The following is a 26,949-nucleotide window of genomic DNA, read 5'->3' on the forward strand; positions in this document are numbered from 1 at the left end:
CGAAAAATTCGAACTATTATTGGTATCAGTGAGCGTAAAAAGAGTTAGAACGCTTACAAATCAACCTGGAAGCGCAGGGATATCTAACAAAATAAAATAATTTTAATTTAAATATCCGTACGAGCAGGAATGTATTTACAGGCCCAGTTTACGCTCCAATGAGGGCTTCACTCAAAACAACGTCCGGCATACACGACACACCAAAATCTAGATTTTCATCGCATAATAACTTATTTCAACGTAACAGTTCTTTTTTTTAAAGCCATTGCTGATTAACACTATGGAAATGTAACTTTCCGGAAATCCAATTTACGTACTTATTTGAAAAATGTTATTATCGAAATGTGTACCAAGAATCACACTACTTTTCCTCCTCGATGTGCAAAAAAAAGGCGCCGAGAGATTTAAAAGGCCACGCAAAGCACCAGAAATAAGGGGCCGCTGTCGTAGTGGGCAAGAAGGTGGAACCTGTGGGAGATAACGCATTGCAATCGCTTACAAATTGCTGTTCCGCATATTTTTGAATGCGCGACGCACTATTCCCAGGAGTTGAGCTGAGAGCCGTCTTGCTAATAAGACGATAAGCTTTCTCCCCACTCTTCGATTCTTGTTTGATGCCCAGTACTTGTTGTAGTTGTGTACGGATTCCGTCCTGACAGGGTTTGCGTCGGAAAAAACCTGATCGTTATCTAATGCCCGCAATCTGGCCGACATCTGTACTGCAGCGGCTGGGGGCCACGCTTGCAAAGCAGTGCCTTTCGAATGACTCTCCTGTATCATGCAGGCGGCGCGAGAAGACATAGCGAAAATGGGTCGACCGCGAGCGGCGTTACGCGAAGCAGAGTCGTTAGAGCCGGTCTGCCATCTTGCTGCGTTAGCTTTGTGAATGCGTGCTCGTTAAGTAGCTAAGAAAATGGTGAGCGTCAGCGTAGTTGCGATCTTGAGGACGCATCCGGAATAACTTTTCTGACTTTTCTTAAGACGTGATAAAAAAAAAGATTGCTCAGTGAGAGAGTGAGCGTTTATGCAAAACATGAATTTGTGGGATATCTTTGCTGGCAGTGGTTCGATTAAGGTGAAGGACCTAGATTGTAAGCGTAATGGGAAGATTATGGAACGCACACGTTAGATGGACGTGGTTTGCATGACGATTTCATAAAAGTGCGTATAATCGATTTGCGTGATGCAGGTCATTGGGACGTAGTTAATTGTCTTGGGGGATGCTGAAATTGCGCTTAAAGAGGACTCATTTTTGTGGGCAGGGTGGGATATTTTGGTGTATGAACTTGTGCCAGTGAGTCGGAGAAATACTTTGTTTTCCGAGTTTTCCGTCCTTTTGCCAAACTTTTATGGAAAACTAAAACATTGCTAATCTTTCAATGGACTTGGCACTCACAAATACCACCGAGCCGTCACAGCACATTACCAAACAATCGCCTTTTTGTCAACAGCGACAGAGAAAAAGCAATTATACAGATACGTAGCTAACAATCCAGGCATAATTTTGTAAATGCACATTTTCATCGTAAATCAGTTTAAAGAACTTTTCAAGAGTAACTACTGTTTCACTGAACAACTGTAGAAGCAGTATCCCGCCATTTCTTTAAAAACTTAGATTTATATATGTCTAGTGTGAATAAGAACGGCTTGGTTAGAATTTGTAGCAAGGGTCATACACGATACGACTTGTTTTAGGCTGGGTGCATTAATCAGTACAAAGTTGTAGGTATACGTTGATCGGTACCACATGACTGGATCAGAAGCTGATCTTAACCTGGGAAGGTGAGAAGAATTCTCAAATGTTTTGAGATCCATACAGGATTCACAAGAAAGAGCACTACGCAGATATATGGGCATTATGTTTACATGTAAGTACGTGAATCGCAGCATACCAGGAGCGTCCGTGAACTGAATGTATAACAAGCACATGTATCAAACACATACACATGCCCGTACACATAAACAAATGTGTCATTGGTAAAGTCGTGCGCATTTCCTCCATGTAATTTATCTTAACCATCACGCATCACACTCGTACACCACCGCTGTGCCTACCCCGAGAAGGAAAATGCAGCGAAATGTCAAATATGCTCACAAGAGGGCTACCGAGCGAGTCATCGTAAAGCTGGCAAAGCCTATCTCACATGGCTTTCCCTTTAATAAGTAATTCAAGGGGTTAGTATACTGGATTCAACTTGTGTTCCCGTATGCTAGTATGCAACAAAAGCACAATTTCTCAGGTGGGTTTTTTGAAGAGTAAGTGTAGCGTCATTCTTTCCGAGGCAACGAAGTCTAAAGCATTGCAGGCTGGCACATTTTCTGCGTAACTTACACGCTCTCGTTTTATTTTCATCATTCATCATCATCAGCGTCATGATCAACTCCAACAACAACGTCGTCGGCGTTGTCATCCTCATCATCATCAGCATCATCATCATCATCATCATCATTATTATTATTATTATTATTATTATTATTATTATTATTATTATTATTATTATTATTATTATTATTATTATTATTATTATTATTATCATCATTAGTATTATTATTATTATCATCATCATCATCCCTGTCGTCGTCAGACACTGCGCATTCCTCGTTTCTGGTCCCAGACTAAACCCACTCCTGCCCGCCCAAACTTCGCTGTACCAGACCATGCATGCTTATATTAGAACCAGGACTGGGCTCCATGCCTCAAAGACCGTGTCGGGCTGTGACCCGCGGGGTCTAAGCTGGGGCTCCACTCCGGCAACCTTGAGCTACAGCTGCGGAAAAGCCCCTCTTCTCTTTTCCTTCCGCTTCTACCTAAGGGACGCCGAATGATTGCCCGTGGTTCTTCAGGACTTATTCAGCTAATGCCCTAAAGTCACCTCTGAACCCAGGCGGTCCCCATTTCTTCGGAAATAAATTTGTTCCTCCTGCTTGACCAAGTTGGAATGAGGGAAGCTTATCGTAAAGCAGCTGTTTGGGGACAACATGACTAAAAATCCCCACGACCCGGAAATCCTGCTGTGTGCCGCCAGAAACCCGCTTCTCAACCGCTTATAATAAGACGGAGGAGAAACCCGTCCTAGGTAATCTTGACGCCAACCCCCCGCCCCCCCCCCCCCTTCTTCCCGTTTTCAGATCCCGCTCTGAAAATGTAATCGAACAAGAAGAGGGAAGAGGAAGATCTCTAAGCACCTCGTAATTAAAAAAGAATTCTAGTGATTTTCACTCTCTTCTGTTGATTGGCCGATCCCCTGATTGGGCATGTGCCATACCTGAAGGCGCAACAACAACAACAATCTCTCGGATGTCACCATCACGGGCCTATTAGTCGTAACCTACAGCAGGCATTGTGCGGCCATAATTGCCTGCACGATTGACAGTTGAGGTTGCCTTTTTACAGGACAATTCTATCACCGTGGTCAAATTTTGTTACACCTAGCGGCCTGCTCCCAAATGTGGGGTAGGAGAAGCCCTCCAAGGAAGAGACTAGGAAGGAAAGGGAGGGTCAAGCTGCACGTTTTTGAGTGCATTCGTATTTTTACTTGTACCTCATACGCTACCCTCCTTACCTTACATTTGGGCCAATTATTAATTAAGTTTTTTTCTTGTTCATGTCACAATATGTCCCTTTTTATCGCTGGTGACACCGACGAAACACAAAACCAAATGAGCTTTGCACATCCGCGAAATAGCAGACTTGCGGGAAGGATCAGAGCTTGCTCTTTAATTTGCTCAGCGCTTATTTCATCAGTGCATTGCCCTTTCTTTTAAATTCATCCTCTCGTTGCGAGCGGCCTGTTCAGAAAATTGAATCCCCTCAAAAACCACACGTCTACACACGGCTGGCTCGTCATTACGCGGCGAGTTTGATTTCGTGAAATCACCGCTCGTGGCGGCGTACGTGCCCACATGTTTCCACTGATTTGCTTTCACCAGTTTTGCTAAGGCCACTTTTTCTCCCTGCAGCGTGTTCTGGTCCGAAATGAACACTAGATCCTCACGCCTGGCATGGGTGATTCGCTGCAGGAAAGTGCTTCTGCACAGATGACCCCATTTCTTGGAGTAGTTATTGAGAAGTTGATCGGAATTAATTCGGCAGAATCGCTATGGGCGTGTCTATGAAGCGCGAGAGAACCTAATGTAGAGAACTCCTTAGCGCCATATCACTCCATAAAACGCAGAATAGGGGTGCGCCACGCCATTTTCTTTAAATGAGCTCATTTCCTCCCGGCAGTGGTCACTTGCCAGGCCCCATCACGGCAGACCACAAAGCCCTTCTGCGAGAGCCATTCCCTCTGCCGCTGTATGCCCCATCCCGGAAGTGGCACAGAGGCGGCTGTGGCAGATGTCATTTTTTATGCGGTCAGACGTCCCAAAAATCAAGGGAACGTAGAGAAAAACGCTCTGAGATAAAAAAAATGTCAACAGGCGAAGCTGTAACCTGCGGCCGGTGTTAGGCATTGTCACGTTGAGCTCGCTGTGACTACGCTTCGCTGCGAAGTGGATTTTTTTTTTTTCGTTCCCGGGATGCGCCGTTCCACCTTGCCGGTGTCGGCAGATGCGAGAGTGCGGCTACTTCATATTTAAAACCAGGCAATCTGCAGGCTTACTTCGAAATCCTCCACAACCTGTTTTCTTTATGCGCATGCGCGCACGGTTGCGTCGGTCAAGTCCTCGGTGCACACGGGGCCACTGGATTTTACTTTCCCATAGCCCTATAAAACTTCGTTATAAAATTCATCACAATAATAGGAGACGAAAAAAAAATGAAGGAAGCTCACTATTACGCGTAGGACTTGGAGGGAGCGAAGCTGCACGCCACCTTCACGACCATCACAGAGGTTTAAACCCATGCTTGCAGCCGATTTGCTTCTTCTCCGCTACCGCAACGACCTTTATTTCATAATCGTTTCTGTAGTGTGAGCTTCTTTCATTTTTTTTTTTGCAAGTGTTAATACCTGGACATAACCTTGGAGGGGCATACACTATGACGTGTCTTTCTCGTTCCCAGCAAGTGTTGCCACGATTATAGCGAACGCTGGAGTTTTTTTTTTTTTTTTGGCAAATCTTGGCCAATCTCCCAAAGTTGGTATGCTTGGCTTGAAAAACGGGCTCCCGGGACACGGGATGTCACCACGAGGCACGCACGCACCAGTTTAGGCATTTTCTTACTATTTTTACATGTCGGGTGGTCGCCGCAATCTTGGCCAATCTCCTTATGTCGGTATACTTGGCTTGACAAACGTGCGCAGGGGACGCTGGGTTGTCGTCGCGAGGCACGCACGCACGATTGTAGGCATTTTCCTGATTTTGTTAAATGCCGGTCGCCGCTGCAAGGCCTGCGCTCACGTGCGCGCTCTCGGCAATTTCTTTCTATTTTTAACTGCGGACACGAAAAATTACGATTTGCTAAACAGCTTCGCTATAAAAAAAAAAAAAAAAAAACGTTCGAGATTACCAACTCTTTTGAAACGATTAGTTAGAACGTAGTGTCGAAACTCCCAACGGCTGTAGTCGTTCGTACGAAAACATCCAGACGCTTTTCTCTATTCAGCTACTGATGTTTCTGAAGACCGGATGACAGGACTATGTCGGCATGTAGTCGTACGCCGCATCCCGGGTGGGGAGAAGAATCTCCCTCCCCGTCTCCATCCGAGTCATAATGGAAGTGACAAACGGGGTGGCCCCTCCCCGAATAATGCTACAGTTCTTTTACTCACCACGCTTAATTTGAAGCAGCCTACGGGGTCGTTTTCAAGTGTGGGGAACTTTGGCACTCCGACTTGTCGTCGTATCTCGTCCAGGGTCAGGGCATCTAGCCACCGCAGTGACGCGGCGTCACGCATCCAAATCATCATCATCATCGTCATCACCACCAGCCTATCTACGCCCACTGCAGGGCAAAGGCCTCTCCCATTAATCTCCAACTACCCCGGTCCTGCGCTAACTGCGACCAATTTATCCCTGCAAACTTCTTGATCTCATCTGCCCATCTAACTTTCTGCCGCCCCCTGCCAAGCTTGCCTTCTCTAGGGATCCACTGTGTTACCCAAATAGAGGCTCCGAAAAGATCACCGCTTTGCCTCGTCGGGACCGAACCTGGATCTCTCGCATTACGAAGCTGACGTCAATCCCATTGCGACACACAGGCACATTTTACACACATGCAAATGCGTGGGTGATCTTTGTACTGCGCCGTAGCTGGGTCGCAAGTAAGTACACAATAATAGAAAATACAAAAAAAAAAGACGAATAACCGGGTTAAAGCCAAATTATTGAACATTCAATCCAGTGTCTCTTTAAAGGCCTTTTCAGGGGCTGCGGCACCCTCTCTCGACAACTGTCCGTATCAACGCCAAGATGATACTGAAAGTAGTCAGGAGAGGGTGCCACAGCCCTTCTTGCGAATTACTTCTCCGCACTTGACAGCTCTCATGTTGAATGGAACTGCTTCAATTTTTTAGTGTTAGCCAAAGATTAATCGAGCACTCACTACAAAGAATGATGTCATGGTTTTCTGCGGTATTCTATGTTGAAGAAACTGGTTTTTTGGAAAATTGTTTTTGCAGTCGTAGCGCGAATTTTTGCTGCTTATCAAACATTCTCTGTCTGGGAAAGTCTCGAGAAGTTCGGGGCATGCGAAATATCTGATTGATTGATTATGGGGGTTTTACGCGCCGAGGCTACACAGGCGATGAAGCACGCTGCAGTGGAAGCCTCCGGATTAATTTCAACCACCTGGGGATCTTTAACGTCGCCGAAATCACGAACACACGGGCGTTTTTTCTTTTCGCCTCCAACAGAAAAGCGGCCGCCGCGGTCGGGAATCGAACCCGCGTCTCAGCAGCGCAACGCCTTAGCCACTGAGCCACCGCAACCGGTGCTAAATACCTGGAGTTACGTCCAGCGGCGTCGTGAGTGAACTTGACCACCGCCCCCCACCCCTCGTCTACGCCAAAGAGAAGTGTAAGTCGTTCGCATGTTATTCGCCATTTAGTCAATGATGACGATGGCGATGATGATGATAATGACGACAATGATGCACCGTGGACGCACTTATGAACACCGAAATGTTCATGCAATGACTGGTACCTACAGCCTTCCATATGCAAAGTTACATGCATTTAGAAAGTGTTCAATCGAAGGTAGGTCAGCTTAGAAAGCAAAACGAAAATGCTAACCCGCACACACTCCCTCCAACTCCTCCATTCCGGATGAACAAACGGTGGGTTATGGCCGACAATCTCTACACCAACCATGAATGCCCACACTCAGGTTAGTCAGCAGCTATCAAAAATTTCCCCGCATTTCCCCGAGGGGAAGAATGTGAAAGTGCGAATGCAGGAGTTGAATTTGCGCGGTTCGGTAATGTTCGCGAAAGAGAGATCACACACACACACACACACACACACACAACTACAAACAAGAAAGATGCATGTATTCACAGACACCTATTTGTGTTGTCGTTGTACTTGATTGCTAGAGCGGATCTCAGCTTTGAAATTTCGTGTCAGTACTCCTTTAAGCGGGTGCATTAGCCCTTCTCACGCCCGATTCCTGGTCAATCCCCCACGTGGGTATGTGCCATGTCAGCGGCCAGGCAGCGCGCGCCCATCTCCCCCCGTTGCCAAGGAAGACGAGGAGATTCCTGGCCAATCTCCCACGTGGGTATGTGCCATCTCCCCCCGTTGCCAAGGAAGACGAGGAGCGCGCGCACCCGCAGCTGTTGCTATGTGGACGGACGGCGGTCAACGGAATTCAGGGTCGCTTATAAAGTGCATTCGCACTTAAAACTGGTCACTAATAGGCGGTGGCGGTGATGACGAAGATGCGGCGATGGAGGACTTGGCGTCCTGACATCCGCGCTTCCCGGTACATTTTGCGCTGCACAGCGACGTACACTGTATCCGGATGCAGTAGTCCACCTCAAGAACCTAAATTCCAGGCCATGAATCAGATTTTCTTCGGAAGAAGTGCCATAAAGGGACCAGAAAGGTAGCATAAAAGTCCGAATCATTAAACACTGTCGCCTCGGAATAACAACCACGCCAGTTGTAGCGCCAACAAAATTTGGCGCTAAATAATAGCACAGGCGGATGCAAGTGTGGGAAAATAATAGCCTCTTTTTCTCGCTGCCTGTATGAGGTCAGAAAAAGTTTGCGCGGGGTGGGGGGAGAAACCTTCATTAGGAACAGATGGAGCAGGCTGAAGGCGACTAATGCAGCTCGTTCAAACAAGATTTCTTGGGTGGCCAGGTGGGAGATGCCCAGCGCCTCCTCCCACTGCTCGCTGCTGGTGATTGGGGGGAAAGGATCTTGAGGGCATTCCCACATGCAATGGGTGAGTGAAGCATGCGCATCGCAAAGGGGACATTCAGGAGACGGGAATTCTGACGGGTGAATGTGATAGAGAAGGGATCTTGTTGGGAAGGCTCCCGTTTTAGAGGAGTCTCCATGTTCGTACTTTATGTTGTGTAAGAGATGCGTGGGCTGGTGAGTAGAGACGACGGGAGAGACGGTAGTGCTTTGTGATATCGTTAAAAGTGATCAGTGTGTCTCTGGTGGACCTGCCGCCGTGTTGGGGGAAGGGGTTCATACCGGCCCGGTGTGTAAGCTCTCGGGCCTCTGTGTGAGCCGCCTCATTCCCCTCTAGCCCTACATGCAGGGGCGTAGCCAAGAAGAGCTGAGGGGGGGGGGGGGAGACGCCGAGCCAGTGCCCACCCCCCACCCCCCCGAAATGTTTCGTGCCAGGCTGGGGTGCGGTTGAAGTAGCCTGAAGAACCGCCTGATGTCGCCTGCAGGCGCGGAACCAGCAGTTTCAAAGACATTATTCTTGATATAAAGCTGAAACCAAGGGCTACGTCTACGTCTGATCCCTGTGTCCGCTCCAGATGCTGTGCATTTCAGCTTATATAGCCCGGCTGCGTTTCGCGCCGGATACACCGAGCTGTGCCTAGAACCTGCCGCGAGCCGATCGAGGCAGTCCCGCTGTTCCGCTGGCGGAACAGCACGGCCGGGAAATGGCGGAACAGCAGGAAAAGCCTCATTTAGGCATACATGTGGTCTGGACTTAAGCGTGTCATTCCTTGTACTTCCGCTGGCGGAACAGCACGGCCGGGAAATGGCGGAACAGCAGGAAAAGCCTCATTTAGGCATACATGTGGTCTGGACTTAAGCGTGTCATTCCTTGTACTTACACTGGTACAAAGTGTAATAACATGACAGAGCATGTCACTGTATTTTGATCAGTCAACTATCAATCCTTGATATGTTTATTTTTAAGTGCAGAGCACTTTAGGCGCTCGCCTTGTCGTCATAGCTCGCTCGCTCGACCCAAGTATATAGAGCACCAAGGCGGCATCCCGGGGTAAAGCTGTTGTTTGCGGCGTACACCAGAGGCTTCGAAAGCCAAGCGGTTTATGTAGTCATAAGCGTTCGAAACTCGTGAAACGCTGACGCTTGTCATATATCTTCCGGTTGTTTAGCGCAAAGAAAACTATAGGTACATTTGAGGAAAAACATACGTAATGAACCCGCAGCGCCCGCGTTCCTTTGGTTAAGGACGCCCGTTGGGTTGGTTTTCACGATAGTAAACGCAAAATGTGGCAGTGCAACGCCGCCAGCATTCAACAGCAGTGCAATAAGGTGTTCCGCTAAGCGTAAGCTTACTATTCACGTTACTAGCACAAAAAATGACAAAAATTACACCATCTTCCCGTAGGGAAACCCTGAGTAGTATGCGAAGCAGCCATGGGGTTGACTGAAGTTCCCATTAGTTTTCAGTTCGTCGTTTCCGTTGACGTTCAGCTTCGCGCGCCTTCATTGTATCAGTAGCTTCTTGACGTAGTTTGAATGAGTGAAGGACGTAAGGTGCGTTCATAGCACATGCTCCCGTCTCGGTTTGTAGCGCAGTGGGAAGAGCACCACGTACCTACCGTTGCGGCAGGATAGTCGTGGGATCGAAAGCGGGCGCGCCTTACTATTTCTTTTTATAGTGGACTGCGCTGACGTCAGCTCAAACGCTGACGGGGCTGAAGAGACGCGCATGCGCAGTAGAGTGCGGACGGCGGGCAACGACAATGAGGCAGGGAGGGACGCAGCCCCGAGCATGAGATGCTTCGCATCTAAAAAGGCGATTACTTAAGGACAAAGACGCACGTTTGCCAGCTTCACCACCATAATACGAATGTGCCGCACGTACAGTCCAGTGTGATTCGAAGGTTATCACGGGAAAGCTACAGATACTCTTTAAAATGAAGCAGACAGATCACCAGCTTTACCAAATCTTCCATGCCAGTTTCCTTATCGTCGGCGTCGATAAAAGGCAACCAAGTGTGCACTTGATAATAACGATTGTAAAGCTTGAAACCCAAACGGTGGCAAGTCAGTTATGCGGGCCATTGTTGTAGCATGAAACAGCCAAGAAGAGAGAGAAGAGTGCGAAATCTTGATTTTCATGGTTCCAAAACGAAACCGTAGGCGGCCTACGCTTTCGTTTCGGAACCGCCACTCTTGCCCAAGCATGCAACCGGCGTACGAGGCCGGTGACACGCTTGGCCGCTCGATGCTGGCGCGATAACCTTCAAATCGTACTCGTCTGTACTTCATATTATTAGTTCCTTTCCTAAAGGAAAATCTGAAATACGCGAATCTTGATAGTAAACACCCAGTGTTGGCCTCCACTTCCGCCTGACGAACTTTGGGGACCACGCGCCACTCACGAGCACACTCATGATCACGCTCACAAGCGCGTGCAACCGCCTTCTCTACGGACGAACGAATCACCCGTGGAACGGCAATTTAGTTCATCATCATCATCATCTATGCTCCTTAAGGTGGGCTTTACTGTTAGCGTTCAGCATACACAAATCGCATGTTCAAGTCAGTTATTTTAGGCTTAGTTACAAAAACAACACGCAAGAAGCCTTGCGTACACATTTCTCCCTCCCATCTTTTGGTCGAACACGCCTCTCCCCCCCCCCCCCACGAAAAAATTTCTTGACTACGCCCCTGCCCACATGGGCAGGGGCCCAGACGACTTCCACAGAGATAGTGGGTGGATTTTGCTTGAGAATTTAGAGATATATAGCCTCGTGCAAAATTTGCTTGAGAGATATAGCCTCGTGCAAAATTTTGAATGGCCAGTTTCGAATCTGAGATGATGATTCTAGGTTGTGGCCGACAAGTAAGAGCCAGAGCGATTGCTATCTCTTCCGTCTCAGTTGAGGGATCAGTGCTCCGTGGCCGTCAACAGAAGCTGCCTCCAACAACATGACTATGGCAGCAGTGGGGCTCGGGTTCCGTTTCATCGCCCTATTCTGATTGCTGGCATGGGGTGAACTCATGGACTGGTATGTTTTATGTGCGTCGCCTATTTAGGCGGACCCCGGCCGGTTTTCTGGTGTTGTCTTCATGAAACCGTTTTTGGCTGCCGGGGAAGAATGTAGCGACCCATGTAACAAAGAGCATCAACGCAAGGTATAGCGTGGTTTATACATGCCAACAGTGTTTGTGTTGCGCAGACGTATATTTCAGGCAAAACATTGTAAATAGACACAGACTTAATAACACGTTATTAAAAAAATACACTTGCGATTGCTTTTCACCAAAATAAATAAAGCCAGGTGAGAAACGACCACCGAAGGGGGCGAGGTAAAATCACAAAAAAAGAAATCTAAAGACAGCTGCCTCACGCTTTCCGATGAAGTGGTGTCAAGGTGAAGAAATTTCTTGCTATACTTAAAGAGAGAGACAACCAATTTTTGTGGAGTGCATGTCGTCGAGCTCGTATAAAATCCAGCGTTTTATATAAACTCCAATAGGCACGAAGAATTTTAAATGCAGAGCATTTCTTTAACTCACGATGTCACCCGGCGTTGTCGGCGTGCCTCGGCGTCCGCAACAGCCGTTCCAGGTGCGCCCTCTCTCCCACTCCTCCTCTCCCGCATCACGCTACCCTCCTCGCTCTCAACAACAGGTCCGCACCCCTCCCCCTACACTATATAAAAAAATAATACTTACCGGCGCCTGGTTTCGATCCCACGACCCTGCGGGCGGAACGCAAGGTACATGGTGCTCTACCCACTGCGCCACAAAGCCGACACAGAATGGAAGGCTACGAACGTGCCTTATATCATTGACTCATTCAAACTACGTCAAGAAGCTGCTGATACAACGCATTCACTACCTGTGGGCGGAACGCGAGGTACATGGTGCTCTTCCCACTGCGCCACAAAACCGACACAGAATGAAAGGCTACGAACGCGCCTTATATCCTTGACTCATTCAAACTACGTCAAGAAGCTGCTGATACAACGCATTCACTACCACCAACTCCCCAAACACTAAACGTTAACGCAATACACCCACCCCCTATGCGACGCATTTACTCGAGTCCCCCTCGCGGGGAGATGGGCCCTTTTTAAACAAATTGGCTGAAAAAAATTTAATTTGGCATTAAACTTTTATAAATCTGAAAGGCGGCGCCATATAGTGTCGAAACGTGACACTAACGTACGTATACAAATAACTCCATAAGTTTCAATTCGCGATTCAAATAACGGCATGAATGAATGGGAAAGACTGCATCTTCTGATTGGTTAAGCTGGGGACAAGTTTGTATACACCTCTTTTCATCTCACGTGCAGTAAAAAAACAGAAGTGTTGTTGCACGGCCCACTGTTATTGTTGCCAGGGTTTGTTTTGCAGCACGCGTAAGGCAGGTAGATATAAACATACGGCTTTCAAACTTTATTTCTTCCTATCAAGAGAACCGTTTGGTTCAAGGTGTTTTTATTCATGCCTTTTTATGTAGGATAGATGGAGTATACGCCACAAAAACCAGTCGTCTGTCCCTTGAAGTCTTATTACGTGCTTTGCAGGTGAAAATGGGGTGTGCTATTGTGACAGGTACCCTTTATTTAGACGTCCATGCGAAACAATAGTCATGCTATTTTGCCGTTCCTTAATCCTTTTAACCCACCTTAGTTCACCTTAATTCATCTTAGTCAACCTTAACCAACCATAATTTCTCTAAATCGATTTCAATTTTTATTTTTACTGAGTCTTCTATATACCATGATAATTCACCTTGTTCCCACCGTAATCCACCCTAATTTCACATTATTCTACTTTAATCCATTTAAGTTTACTTTAATAGAAACTTATTCATCTCTATTCATCTCAATCTCCCTTAATCCCTATTTCAGTCTACAATATTCCACTTTAAAATGTCCTATCGCAGCTTAGTCCCTACATTAATTAACCACAAACCGTCTAAATCATGGGTCTAATTCGGTCTTATGATTACCGCCATTGGCTGTAAAGAGCAACTCTGCTGACGTATCTCTCGTGGGAGTTCACTTCGTTTCATGATTGCGCAGCCCCGGACAGTCAGCTGCAGGCTCCGGTCGAGATAACTTTGAAAGACAGGAGGATTCGTGCCGTGTCAATTGGCTAAGTCTTCACAGTTTCTTTTCCAGAGCATACAGCTTAGGATGTTGATTTATCTCTTCATTTTGGGTAAGATCACACGAATCGATACTTCCTCTAGGTTGGCGCTTGGGGTCTAACTCAAGAACCCGCCTGCTGTTCGGGCCAGCTGTTGTTCCTTAGCCTGTGTCGTCAATGAATGGTGCAGCAATCGCTGTCTGAATCAAAGGAAAGAAGGAAAACGCGTTACTTTACCCTTTACGTATACCATATACACAAATGGCTTGCGACCGCGATGTCAGATCCGAGCACTGACGAGCCATGCCTGCCTCATTCTGAGGCCAGCGCATTCTTCTCATCTTATTCGGCACCGTGGCCGACTGGGCAGCGTTCCAGCTGTGGCTTGGATATAAAGGGCGGAACTCTCATTGATTGGCCTTAACGTCATAAGGGGCACGATGGCATAGCTGACATCTGGCGCACACTGCCGAAATTAAATTGGGGGATATTTTCATTTTGATACAGCGTGATCCTAGTCAGAATCTTGGAACCCTCCTGCTAACAGTTTACGCTGGAAAGCGCTCCACAGGACTCCTTGTGGTGTATTGGCCACGTCTGCAGGGTACGTCATCCAATAGTGTGTACGAAACCAGGTAAAGTCATGGTAGAGAGACCATATGAGCGGGTGGATTAGTTGTTCGATTCTGAATATCATCATATTGTTTCACAAAAATTAAGCATTTAAATTTTACCACTCCAGTTTTACAGGAAGCACCACTTATAAGGAGAAAATAAAAGAAAACTGTGTAGAATGGAGAATCGGAGAGATCGTCTTATGGGAAAAATGCATAACCGTTCGAAAAAAAAAAAAACATTTGCGTCGTCGACAAGATATCTGAAATAAAAAAGAGGAACATAGCACTGGACAAGGTCATAAAATATGAACATGCTGCTAGGAGAATAAAGCTATCAGTAGAGCACCACATGAAAACTACTAAAGGATGGCTTCAGGCTGCATAAAAGAAAGAACAGCTGACAGTAACTATAATGTTGGTGGTGTTCGTGGCACGCTGATAATGATGCCAATAAAGCTTTCTGTTTTTGTGCACGTGTTTCTACTGCCTGCAATGAGGCAAGCGAGTCATTTGCAAAAGTCTGCATACAGTGACCGTTTCGGAACAGAAAAGAAACATGCTGATCCTACAAGATGAAGTATGATCAGAAATATTCCGATAAGAAATAAGGAATGTGTTTGTCAGTGTTTACCTGGCGAGGGCTAGTTGCTTTACCCCACGTTTTGCTGTTTCATTGTGCGTGAGGGAGAGGGAGAATGAGCATGAGAGCGAGAGAGGCAGACAGGGAGGGAGGGAGCGAGGGAGGAAGGGAGGGAAGGAAGTCGGAGGGAAGTTGGATGGGAAGGAAGACCAGAAGGCTAAACATGAAATGCAGAAAGAACAGTGGAGAATCCAAGACAGCCAAAATAACCAAGAAAGAGGCAAGGCAGGCAGAAACGAATAAATGGAGATAAAAAATGGAAGCTAAAACTTCGTTTGAGATGTACACGGATGAGAAATTAGACATCAGAAAGGAAGATTTCTACGATAATTCCCAGGGCAGTGCTTTGGTTTTTGAGGCTAGAGAAGGTTGCTTGTGAACTAAGAGCTTTGTGGGGAGGTATACACAAAATGATGAGGTATGCGTGGTCTGCGGAAGAGAAACAGAAACCATGGGGATCATAGTGTTTGATTGCAAGGGTATCCATCCAAATATAGATGGAAATGTTCGGTTTCCAGAAGCCCCAAGATTTAAGGGTAGCACAGAGGCAGTTAACTTCAAGGCTGTCGGGGCGAAGAAATGAGGATTAGAATGCTGGTGGACGAAAGCAGAGTGGGGAATATTGCCTGTGACAGTTACCACCTGTAGCAGGAAAAATAAGTATTTTGTGCATAATAAGTTTTTTGCCTGCCCTAAGAGCAGCGCTAGTATTAAATCAAGAGTGTAAAACAGGTGTATTAGTTTTTTTAGTTTTTTGTAGGTAAGATGACGCGTCATCACCCCACTACAAAGGGGGTGCACAATCACAATCAATCAATCAATCAATCAATCAATCAATCAATCAATCAATCAATCAATCAATCAATCAATCAATCAATCAATCAATCAATCAATCAATCAATCAATCATCATCATCATCACCATCATCATCATAGAAGTATCTGTACGGCTTTCCCCTTTCTTCTACCCTGCTCCATCTCTTTTTTGGAAGAATGAACTTGACCCAAACTGTGCTGCCGGCATCAGAGTACAGAAGACATATAGCGACTGAATTCGTTTTGTCGTTTTTCACCTTGTAGCAATGCATGTTCGAGGGCAGAGGAATAATCGCTTTAACCTGATGAACTACATTACTTGGTGCTTTCATCTTAACTCGTTTACCATACATGCTTTTGCGCAAATGTTGTTTTCTCCTAAAATAACATAGCCTATACGCGGACGGTAATGGTTTCTTTACATCCCAACATTATTTAATTTTGTGGTGTAGAATTCCCACTGCATCTCCAGTTTTTACAGTACGTATAGTTAATATTTATCAGGGGTTCTTTAATCGCCATCGCAACACCAGGGAGAAAGGAGTCCAAATGCTACTCATATACCCGCAACAAAAAAACCCAAGTAAATTCGCTCGATAGACTTACACTTTGGTGGCTTTCACCATTGTGAGCAACTGACGGTATTATGACCAACTCCAAATCTGGGAATGCTTTACGGCTTTCCAGCCTGCTTGTTTACCCTTAGATTAATGCATCCGGCCACCAGACGCGGAAGGCGGCAAAACTGAACTTGGTACGAGTTATTACAGCAAAGCCCTCTATGCCTCGCCGATGCCGTCGTTTATCGCGCCAATACGCGCTGCTGGAATGGGTTTCACAAAACAGTGATGATGATAAGCGAAGGCACATCAAACGCCTCAAAAAAAAAAAAACGCTTTCTGTGGTCTCAGGATCCAAAACTGCAACCTTCGCGTTTCGTGTTATTTGTTTATTTAGAATATCTTACTAGCCCTTTTTGATCACGTTCAGTAAGGCGGTAATAAAGTGATGTGTTACAGATCATACAGCATAGAATCGCGAGCTACACAACATAGCAGAACAACTAATGAAGCACACGCCTGTCAGAAAGCGCCATTCCGACACGGTCGAAGTTATTTGTATTTTGGTCTTTGATTCAGGTTGCACAGGAGAAAACTTCACGTTTCAATCCTCTTTCTTACGAAAGGGGATTTTATATTTGGGTAACGTTTATTATCCGTAGAGTAGAAAGGAACTCTTACCTGATTTCACGCGCACGAAAAACATACGCAGGAAGTAGAAAAAATAATTACGCGAAATTTACCCCCCCTTTTCTTGACAGACGTTGTTTTTTTCCGGAGAATTTCTTGCAAGATTACAACTCAGCATTACACCGAATCTATTTTAATGAATTGAAATTATTTGAGATTACATGTGGTGTCTTCGTAATTTCTTACAATTGCTAGAAGTTGCCGGAAATAGATTCGAATAATGCGAAATTGTTGAGGACTACTATGAAAGTTCTCGGGAATACTTAGATTTTTTGGCATGTATTTGAAGATTCTTGTGTGCACCGAAATTACTTGTCACTTGCACACCCTTTCAATTTACTTGCAATTACTTTTCATTACTGAAACATTCAGAATTCACTAAGATCGCGGGTTCGATTCCCGGCCGCGGCGGCCGCTTTTCTGATGGAGGCGAAAAGCAAAAACGCTCGTGTGTTCGAGATTTCGGCGCACGTTAAAGATCCCCAGGTGGTCAAAATTAATCCGGAGCCCTCCACTACGGCGCGCCTCATCGCCTGCGTTGCGTCGGCGCGTTAAACCCCACAATCAATCAATCAATCAGAATTCACTAAGAATTCCTTGGCATTCATTTGAATGCAATGTTCTAGAAACTATGCGTAATTACTTGGAGTTACCAGTAGTTATCTAAAAGAGATTGGGAAAAACCTAAAATGACCCGGAATTTATACCTAATAAAGACAGCTTCCTGGGCGTGTTGGTACTCCATTACTAACAATAATTTCGAAAAAAGGGAGTACTCTATTACTAACAGTAATTGCGCAATTACTTTTAGTAAAGGAATTTATACGTCTTTGAATCCCTTGGAATTACTGGTAGTATGCAACGTTCTTGTGAATACCTGCAATTGTTGCCTAGTTTGGTAGATTTATTCAAGGTATTACTTGAAAGTTCACACAGACTCCCGTAGGTCAAGATGAGGTCATGGTAGTGGTGATTTGGATGATGAGGATGATGATATGTGTGTTCATGTGTGTGTGTGACAGTGTATGCGCATGTCTGTGTATCATCGCATGTGCGCGTGTTTGTGTGCGCACTCCTGTGTAATCCAGCGTGCGGTTTTGTGTGCGTTCGCGTGCGCGCACGTCTGTGTATGCTTTCGTGCGGGCAAGTTGTGCTCGCACAGCCACACGGGTAGCGCTGCTTCCACTAACAGCAGCTGCGTTGTTACGAGGCCATACAGAGGCACATATCGGGAAATCTAGGTTAGGTAGCTGAAGCACGCTCCCACATCAAAGAAAAAAAACAAAAAGAGCACGGAAGCGGAATATCTCGCTGCGTTGCGATAAAGTACGTTCAATAGAAACACACAAAACTGAACAGCGTTCATCCAACACTTTCTCTTTTACTCAAGTCGTCGCACGAGAAAAAAAATGGAATTACGTGTCGCAGAAAAAAGAAGAAATAGTCGTGTATATACATACTACCCAATAAGCAAGGTATATACAGATACTCCTTGGTGATGGTAAACAGCACGAGTGCTCGCCATAGGACCGTCTACGACGACGTCGCGTCTCACTTCCCTATTAATGGAAGGAATATACCGCCGGCCTTGTTTTTTTTTTTTTTTATTCCCGTATATCGACGCAGGGGTAAAGAAAAGCAACGCGAAGACAGAGGTCGGAACACGTATAGAGCCTCTTTTCACTCACGCTTCCTGCGCTATCTTCTCCTTCCGATCCCGTGGCAACGAGAACGTGAGCCTTGAAGACAGCCGCGTCCTTGGACAAAGCCCTTCCACGGGAGCACCGTGCGTGCCGTATAATAAATTTCATTTCCCGAGACCAGAGTGCGCGGAGGCCCCGCTGTCTTCTTGTACGGGGCTCTTCATCCGATGCAGCACGGGGCCGGCGGGGGGCCCCGCCTCCATTCGCACGACGTTATTGCCAGACGCATCAACCGAGGCTATGTACGCCACCAGTGTAGGCGAGAAAACAGCAGCCGAACAAATTGGCTCATCATTTTAGACGACTTTGCAGATCGTGGCTCGCAGTCGCCGTTCTGACGGTCTGTGGTTATGGCGCGCGTTTGCTGGCCCTGGCGCTGTTTTGCTACATTCAGTCTCTACTTCTTAGGGGAGCAATATTCCCCATAGGCAATTTTGGGTCGCTGATGAAAAAAATAAGGACAAGCACAATACAAAGCACAGTAACGGCAATCTTCGAATTCGTGTGTGGATTCTATAGGGTTATTAGACAGTGTTGAAATCAAGAAGCGAGGATAATAAAAGCGCATTTCTCTGTTTGTAAAAACAGACGAAGGGCGCATTAGTTCAATGACATAAGTCAGAGAAGAAATAAAATGGAAAGACGACAGGGGTAAGTAGGGCAACAATTGTAACCTACGCACTGTCTTTTTCGTGAGTTTTGTGTGCGCTGTACTGCTTTCATTTCGATGCATTAATATGGAAGAACTTAAAAGAATCCACATCAACGGACAGCTTGTGACTGCCTCTCTCGCGACATTCTTACGTGTGTGCGTGTGTTTGTCCGATGCTTTTTCTTTTTATATTACTATTTTTAGCTTTTAATTCTCATCCCATATTCACCAACCTTCTAAAATAAGAATCCTAGCATTGCGGAGGAATCACCTCTCCGGCCTTACTAAAGGAGAGGGTCTCCACCATGAGTGTGGCGGGGAACATTTTTTGGGTTTGCAAAAGTGATCGAGGACCTTCGATGAACTCTATAGATTCGTGTCATAACGCCAAAAAATTCACACGCAGCTACAGGCAACCACACATATTCAACGTCCGTCTTTTCAAGCTGGCGTTTATGAAGCATCGTCCAACGATTTGCTGTTGCAGCTAAGAGTTGACCAAACATTTACATGCTGACTTTTGGGTGTCTGGCTTTTTTGCAACGCTGGCGCGTTGTGCAAAAACCGCCGCTAAGTGGTGTGATGAGTGGAAAAAAAATAAACGTATACGTGTCGTACAGCGAAGCCTTACTTTTTCACAGACAGCTAGGTGTAATAAAAGGTGTAATAAAAGAGTAATAATAAAAAGAGTAATAATAGAGAAAGAGTCCTGGGGAGGGTTTCGTGGGCCACGATTGCGAACCAATTGCCCTAAAGGATCCTCTCCTCCTAGAGCAAGCACTAGAGCTGGAGGGCGTGGTGGTAAGTTTGCGGACGCCCTTGGTCCTCAGAAAACAGGGCGAAAGACTCGGGCAAACAAGCGGACGAATCAGGCTCTGGCTAGCAACTGGTCAACGTTTGCTAAGGGAACCATAATTACACAGTTGGACTCATAGCATGATATGCGCACTGACGCAGACATGTCGACCGTAGGAAAGAGCAATACACACAGCCTTCATGATAGTCAAGAAATTTTGTATCTCATGATTTATTAAACATAGGACGTGTTATTGAACGCTATATAGTATTACCAAGAATTAACGTTAATTAGTTAGTTGCTGCTAGTAAGCCCTGAGTTTGTCTGCTTTCTGTTTCGTTTGATAGGCGCACCTTTCGAATATGGCAAATCTAGAAACTATTTACCTTGGATGCGTATTTTTGTCCCTTACTGCATGCGAGTAAATGTCTCGCTGTAATTTACAGAGTTAACAGTGAGCGGATGATGGGCAATAAATTATTTACGAAACTTTTCTTCTATTTTCGTTGCGGGCTCGATTCACAACAGCGGCGGCCGCTTTTGTGATAGAGGAGAAAATCAAGAACGCCCGTGTGTGCGAGATTTCGGCGACGTTAAAGATCCCCAGGTGTTTAAAATTAACCTCGAGCCCTCCACTACGGCGCGCCTCATCGCCTGCGTAGCGTCGGAGCGTTAAACCATGCAATCAATCGATCAATCAATTTCTTTTTGAAAAGCTGCCATACACCAAAATGGAGCGCAGTTTGAGAATGTTGCGATTTCATATTGACAATTTCGTGCATCCTCGAAGAACACCATAGTGTGAAACACTAGTGCGTGCTAAAGCTGACGAAAGCACTGTCATAAATACCCCCGCTTTCTTTTTCAATAAGCCGTTTTTCATTATTAATATTCCGTCACTAAAAACTCTTTTACAAACTTTGTATGGAAAAAGCACCGTAGCCAATTCAGATATAAAATGAGGGCTTCTACTGGCTCTATAAACCTGCCTACACCACCTTGCTGAGCTTTAGTACCCAGTAAATAACTTCGTGATATTAGAGAGGCCGTTGGGATAGCGCAATTGGCATATATACAGCCAGCCTAAAAATCTCATTCAGCGGTTGGTCCGGCGCGCCCAATGTGTTTCCTATTTTCTGTCTAAAAGCTAATTTTGCCTTACCTAATTTTTCATACCCTACCTAGTAGGCTAGTGGTTTGCCTTTCGCCGTCTCCCAGTTCAATGTTTGAATACTGTCTAAAATAAGTTTGGAAACAAATGGACGCAAGGGCCATTTGAACATTTGAATGCGACGTTTCAGCCTGGAAAAGTTATGCGTAGCGATTCATTTATATTATTCTGTCCGCATCGCCCCTGCCCAATCGGCCGATGTCCTGACTCGCATCCCCGCTTTCTTAGATCAGAGCGGCAAGGACACAGTTCTCCAAAGGACCGGAAGGAGGGGCGTTGTCACCTGAGCAGTCGTCCAAGCCGCGTCGATTGCACCGGCGTCATCCACGGCGACGCTGGCCGCAGGTGGTCCAACCGTGTCATGTTGCGAGCAGCGGCTGGGCACAGCGGTGTCTCACAGGCTCACTTGGGGGACGTCGTCGTTGTTCGTTATCCCGGAAGCGGCGACGCCGAGCACAGACGCGAGCGCACGCGCGCCTTTCAAGCTTTTCCCGCCCCACCGTCCCAGGTGCAGGTTGATCGGAGAGGGAGAAGAACACAGGGGAGAGATAGAGAGAGAGAGAGAGAGAGAGAGTGGCGGTCGACGCACCGTCCCCCGTTTCCGACGCTCCGCTCGAGTCTCGCTCGGGCCACCGACTGAGCGGCGAGCCGTTCGCGCTCTCGGAGTCCGCCGCTGGCCGAGGGGGGCGCGGCTAGGGCGAACCGCAGCTCCCATGCGCTTCGGCGGCCGCCTTCACCGGCTGGGCTTGCTTTCTCTTTCTGTTTCCCCCTTTGTTGGGGCCTTTTAGCGGCGTGACCTTTGAATGCGAACCCGCCGCGCTTGCCTGTGAGAGGGCCCGATCGTGTTTCAGGATTTTCGAGGAAAGCCCCCCCGAGCCGGAAAAATATGCGGTAACCACAATGCGAGAATAAAAGGCAGAGCTCTGCCGGGTTTTGTTTTTTTGTTTCTGGGTCTTCCGGGGGCGAGAACTACGGGAGTGGCTCGAAGAAAAGGAGCAGCCAGCTGCGAGGCCGGGCGAAATTTATTTAGAATGTGCATAATCTGTGTTCCTTGTTTCTTACCTTTAAGTCATTTTGCTCCCCGCGCACGTATTTTCATGCCTCCTGATCGCGTGGTTTACGCGAGATGTCTTGTTGAGGGGCGTTACACCGAAAGCAGTTTTCAAAGAAACGCTTAAATCTCTGGAAGTTCTTGGGACTGAAATTGTTTTTGGTAAAAACGCGAAAATTAGAACGTCTGATTTCTCATCCGCCCCTGTAGAGGTGCCAGTTAGTCGTAAGTTTATATAACGCGCTCGGCAAAAAGGTATAGTGTGAACGGACGTGTTGAAGATGTTTGAATTCGTGAGTTTATTTGCTGAAAGCTAAAACAGCCAAGCGAGACATTTTTTTTCTGTCAATACTCATCCATAAAAAGTCCTCTTTTATGCAAAGATGATGCCTGTGAGGTGTAATGGATCTTATTAAAAAAAAGTAATTGTAGGCAACCGGTAACGTATGTAAAGGTCAGATAAATAATGTGTGTATATTTTTTATGCACACATGCGTATTTCTGTAAACACTTTTGTGCATAAAGCTTAGTGGATACTGAGTATATCCCAGGTAATTGCAAGCACACCGAGATAACACAATGAGTATTAATGAGGGATCTATTTAGGGGAGGGTTATCTATGATTCAAAGAGTTCGACTGAACCCCCCTCCACCCCCCACCCCCTGAGGGCTCGAAAAAATGTCAAACTTTGTGGCCTGTCAAAGAGTTCGTAAATGTTTAGGCCTCCTGTTGATTTCCCCTGATTAAAACTGAGATTATCTATTTAACTATTCAACGCTTCGAAATGGCTGTTGGTTTCATAATGTGCACAATCCTGAAGTCCACTCACAGATGTTCAGTCTGAGCTAAAAACGCTGAACTCGCCCGAAACCATGCATCGCGTAGAGGGGCAGAGCTGATACAGCTTATGGAGACAGAGAGCAGCCGGACTGGGATTTGTTGAAGGGTAATGTTTAAGATGTCATCAACAAACTGCTGGAGCAAAGGGCCCAAAAACGCTTGTAAAAATGCACATACCTTTTTTTTTGTTAAAACAAACAAACAAAAACGACAAAGCATAATAATACGAAAAGCAGCATCATTTCAAGGTTGAATTCCTGCGGAACATAAAACCTATTTTTTACCCTTTGTCGAAGCAGAAATTTGTCGTGAATCTTCTGAATTTGTCCCGCAATTGAATTGCAGAAACAGCGTGTGCAATATGAATGTATTTTTTGCTCTTACAGAAGTATATGGGGCCTGAAAAAATGTAAATGTATTACCTCATTGAAAGTTAACAAATTGTGCATAACTGAAAATATGTATGATTGCTAATTCGAGTTTTAAAAAAAATATTTTTTTTTGTAAAAGTTTGGTACCGATCTCGTTTTCTGGAGGCGCCACCTGTTCCACAATATTTATCTCCCCACATGACGAAAACATTTGAATAATAAACCATTCAAATTATTTGTTGTGCTTATTCGGCATATACGGGATAAATAATATCAGTGTTTGTATGAAAATGCTGCCTTAGGATAGCTTCGATTTGTGTTGGTGGATTAAATCACAAACCAGCCAGTCGATTGGTAGCGTATTTCCTGTGCGTGCGAACGGTTCTTCCAAGAGGGCCACCTATCTACTTCTGCAGTGCTGACAAGCAGGCAACCAAAGCCTGCGCTGTCGAATCAGTGAAGCAGATAGAGCAAGCAATTTTTCACGAATGCGCTTCCTGACTGTTGAAAGGGTGCGTATTGAAACAATAGTAAACTGCGCTAAAGGTAAAAGACGAATGGGGGAAACACATATGACACTTAGACCGCACTTCTAGGTGTGGTATATATTTCTTCCTTTCGTCTTAGCTTGTCACGCAGTTTACCCTTCTTTCAGTACGAACCAACTTGCCCGACAAATCTTAGTATTGTCTATGTCTCTTCGTGTACCTCGGTATTGTTCAATTCCGGGGACAATCTCTCCGCGTGCTCTGCGAGAAAGTAGACGCCCAGGAGATGCCCATCAATAGTCCGGAGATTCGTTCAGTACAGACAGCAATCACCAATCCAAGATGCACCACTGTGCTTAGTGACTCGAAGACGGCGATCATGCATTACGCTACAAACTGTGTCTCCCCCAGTGTTGTGAGGGTGTGCGGGGCCCTACCCCCAAGAACGACACCAGTGACTTTAAGATGGTTTCCGGCACACGTGGGTCCACTGGACTCACGCGATGGACACGGCAACCGCAATGAGGAGGCGGACCGGGCAGCGCACGCGCTCACCAGCCGCGGCGCTCCTGAGAGTCCAAGCCCCCGATTTGCGACGCAAGTGCCCGAAGAAACGGAGCCACTCACTGCATATAGAGACATTCTCGAGTGGTACCGCACCAATCGCCGAACTTTCTCACCACCACACCCTAACCTAACTAGACAAGAAGCAGTGATTTATAGACAATTACAGACTTGTTCATTAATGACTCCAGTGGTAGCCAAACCCATCTGCCCAGAGGTGTATGTTAGTGATATGTGTACACTATGCAACAGAGAGAGAGCCACCATTGCCCATATCCTATGGGATTGTGAAAATCACCCGCAAGAAGCCAGAAACACTACAATTCCGCCAAGATTCATGGACGCCATGAAGAATGGAAACTACGAAGACCAACTCCAGGCTGTCCAGCTGGCAATGGCTGGCCTCGAACGCCAACGGCCTGCAAGCGCTGCCTCCACGGAGGTTGTGTGAGCAGGCCTGGCAGGGGCTCAGCTATTGCGACGTACTAGCCGCGTCTTCACAGCAGGCTCTAATAAAGGTTGTTTCTCTCTCTCTCTCTCTTCTTTGTAGGTAATTCTATAAAGCGTCAGGTTTCAAGAATGACGAGAAGATTAGGGGGGTGGGGGGGAAAGACCCCGTTTGTTTTTTAAACCGGGCCCATAGCTCTGTTAATCTGGCCTAGAGCTGGTAATTGAACGTATCTGCTTTCGCGTGCGATTGTAACTAATTTTACGCGGAACTTCATGCAGCTTGCAAATCAATTCGATTGACAAAGTAGGTTGTTTACGCGCCACCACCCGCGGCAGTCATGAGGCCATTTGAAAGAGGGAGAGGCTGAAATATATTAGCCATGTCCATCATTGGGCATGAAATGTTTAAATACTGGGACATAGGAGCACGTTTGGGCCCGAATCTAGAGTCATAGACCACTGAAATCCGCCCACGAAAATATCAGCAATATAAGCAAATTTGAAAAATACAGTTCGTGCAAGTCAAATAATGGCGCGCTAGCAGTGTACCTTGAAAGGCACATTCCCAACTTTGTTACTGTAATTAATTATTAGAGGCGAAAATAACTTGCATGGAAAGAAATTTGACGATTTGTGTGGTTTGATTCATGTCTTCGTGACCGCTTTCATTTTTTCCGGACTGTACATTACTTCCCTTTGGCAAACGATGTCTTGCTCCAAAGGCAACTATGTGACACGGTCTGATAAATTTCTGCAATGAATTTTTTTATTTCAACCGTGGAGTATTAAATAAGGTTGTTAGAAATCTGTCGAAATGAGTACAACACGGTATTTCAACGGTTGTCAGAATTTAATTTCTGGGGAAAGCTACGCAGAAACCAATAATATCTATATTTGCTTCGTTCGGATACACCTGGCTTGAGCTGTTGGGAGTACTTGTTACTCATTGGCAAAAGGTTGATAAACATGACGCAAGTTCAGAGCCTGACCGGTATACCGTAGTAGTCGACTATTTAAATGAGGCAGAACTTCTATTCGCGAAGCGTAAACACAACCTAATCGTTTCCTTTTTGGTGAAGACATTTTTGCTGAGGAGGAGCGGAATAAAAGGTTAATGCTCCCAGAGAATGGGAAGAAATTAGCGGGGTATAGTTTACGGTAATTCATGGTGGGTGTTGTCTCCAGTCCGGGATGTCAAGACCAGCTGTAGCTAAAAAATAAATAGTGGCACTTGGTCAAATTGGGTTCATCATAAGGGTAGTGCCCTTGTCGCAAAGCGAGGCAAGCAGTGCTCGGTATTATACCATTAATACATTACAAAACAATGCACAAAAATAGTTGAGGCTTCCAAAATTGCGGAATACGGTAGCCATGCGTTGTCTGTCGTCAACCCACAAAAAATTACACCATCTTCCCGTGGGAAACCCTGATGAGGATGCGAAGCATCATGGGGGTTCCGTCTGGTTCCACTGTGTTGCCGTTATGTTGAGTCATCTGGTGTTTAGTAGCGCCAGATGGAATTCCGCGTCCGAGTCCACACCGGTGGCAAAGGCACGCAAGTACTGTTGTGTTACGGTGAGTAGGCGGTGGTTCTAAAGGCAATGAAACTCGTCCATCATGTTCTTGTTGATGTTGTCGTCTCTGTGGTACTATCGGTAGTCTCCGTCAGCGTTGGTGAGGTAAAGGTTGTTGTTGTTGGTGCACCGGCTGAGAGCAACGTACACGCCCTCCTCTTCGCAGCTTTGACTTCTTCTTCTTCAGCGGTTCCCCTACGGGAAGATGACGACGGTGGTTTAACGCGAAGCTATCTCGTGATGGATTCTTTGGTTGGCAAATCCCTAGGGCGAAACCCTGTCACAATCATCATCAGAGGCGCTGCGGACGGGGCACGGACGCGGGACACCCGCCCCCCCCCCCCGGGCAAGAGATGCTTCGCATCTAAATATTATCTTCGTTGACTAGCGGGAAAGCGGTTGTTTTAAAGTTGACAAAAGCTGGATGGTCGTGCTTCTGGAAATGTCAAGAACATCAAAGATCATGCCGTCTCCTTACCCGCTACGGTGGCACGAGGACGCGGGTTCGATTCCCGGTCGCGGCG

General features: G+C 46.3%; 1 protein-coding gene across 1 annotated transcript in view; it reads right to left on the reverse strand.

Moving 5' to 3' along the window:
* The window catches only part of LOC144179419 (uncharacterized), a 132,118-nt gene extending 110,385 nt beyond the window's left edge, over positions 1 to 21,733 (reverse strand). The window contains exon 1 of the mRNA XM_077707774.1: positions 21,370 to 21,733. Within this exon, the coding sequence (XP_077563900.1) occupies positions 21,370 to 21,449 (80 nt within the window). The 5' untranslated portion in view covers positions 21,450 to 21,733. The remainder of the gene's footprint in view (positions 1 to 21,369) is intronic.
* Positions 21,734 to 26,949: the final 5,216 nt, after the last annotated feature.

This window comes from Haemaphysalis longicornis, unplaced genomic scaffold, assembly GCF_048455015.1.
Source record: "Haemaphysalis longicornis isolate Haplotype H1 unplaced genomic scaffold, Haemaphysalis longicornis Haplotype H1 scaffold_4, whole genome shotgun sequence".
Lineage (NCBI taxonomy): Eukaryota > Metazoa > Arthropoda > Arachnida > Ixodida > Ixodidae > Haemaphysalis > Haemaphysalis longicornis.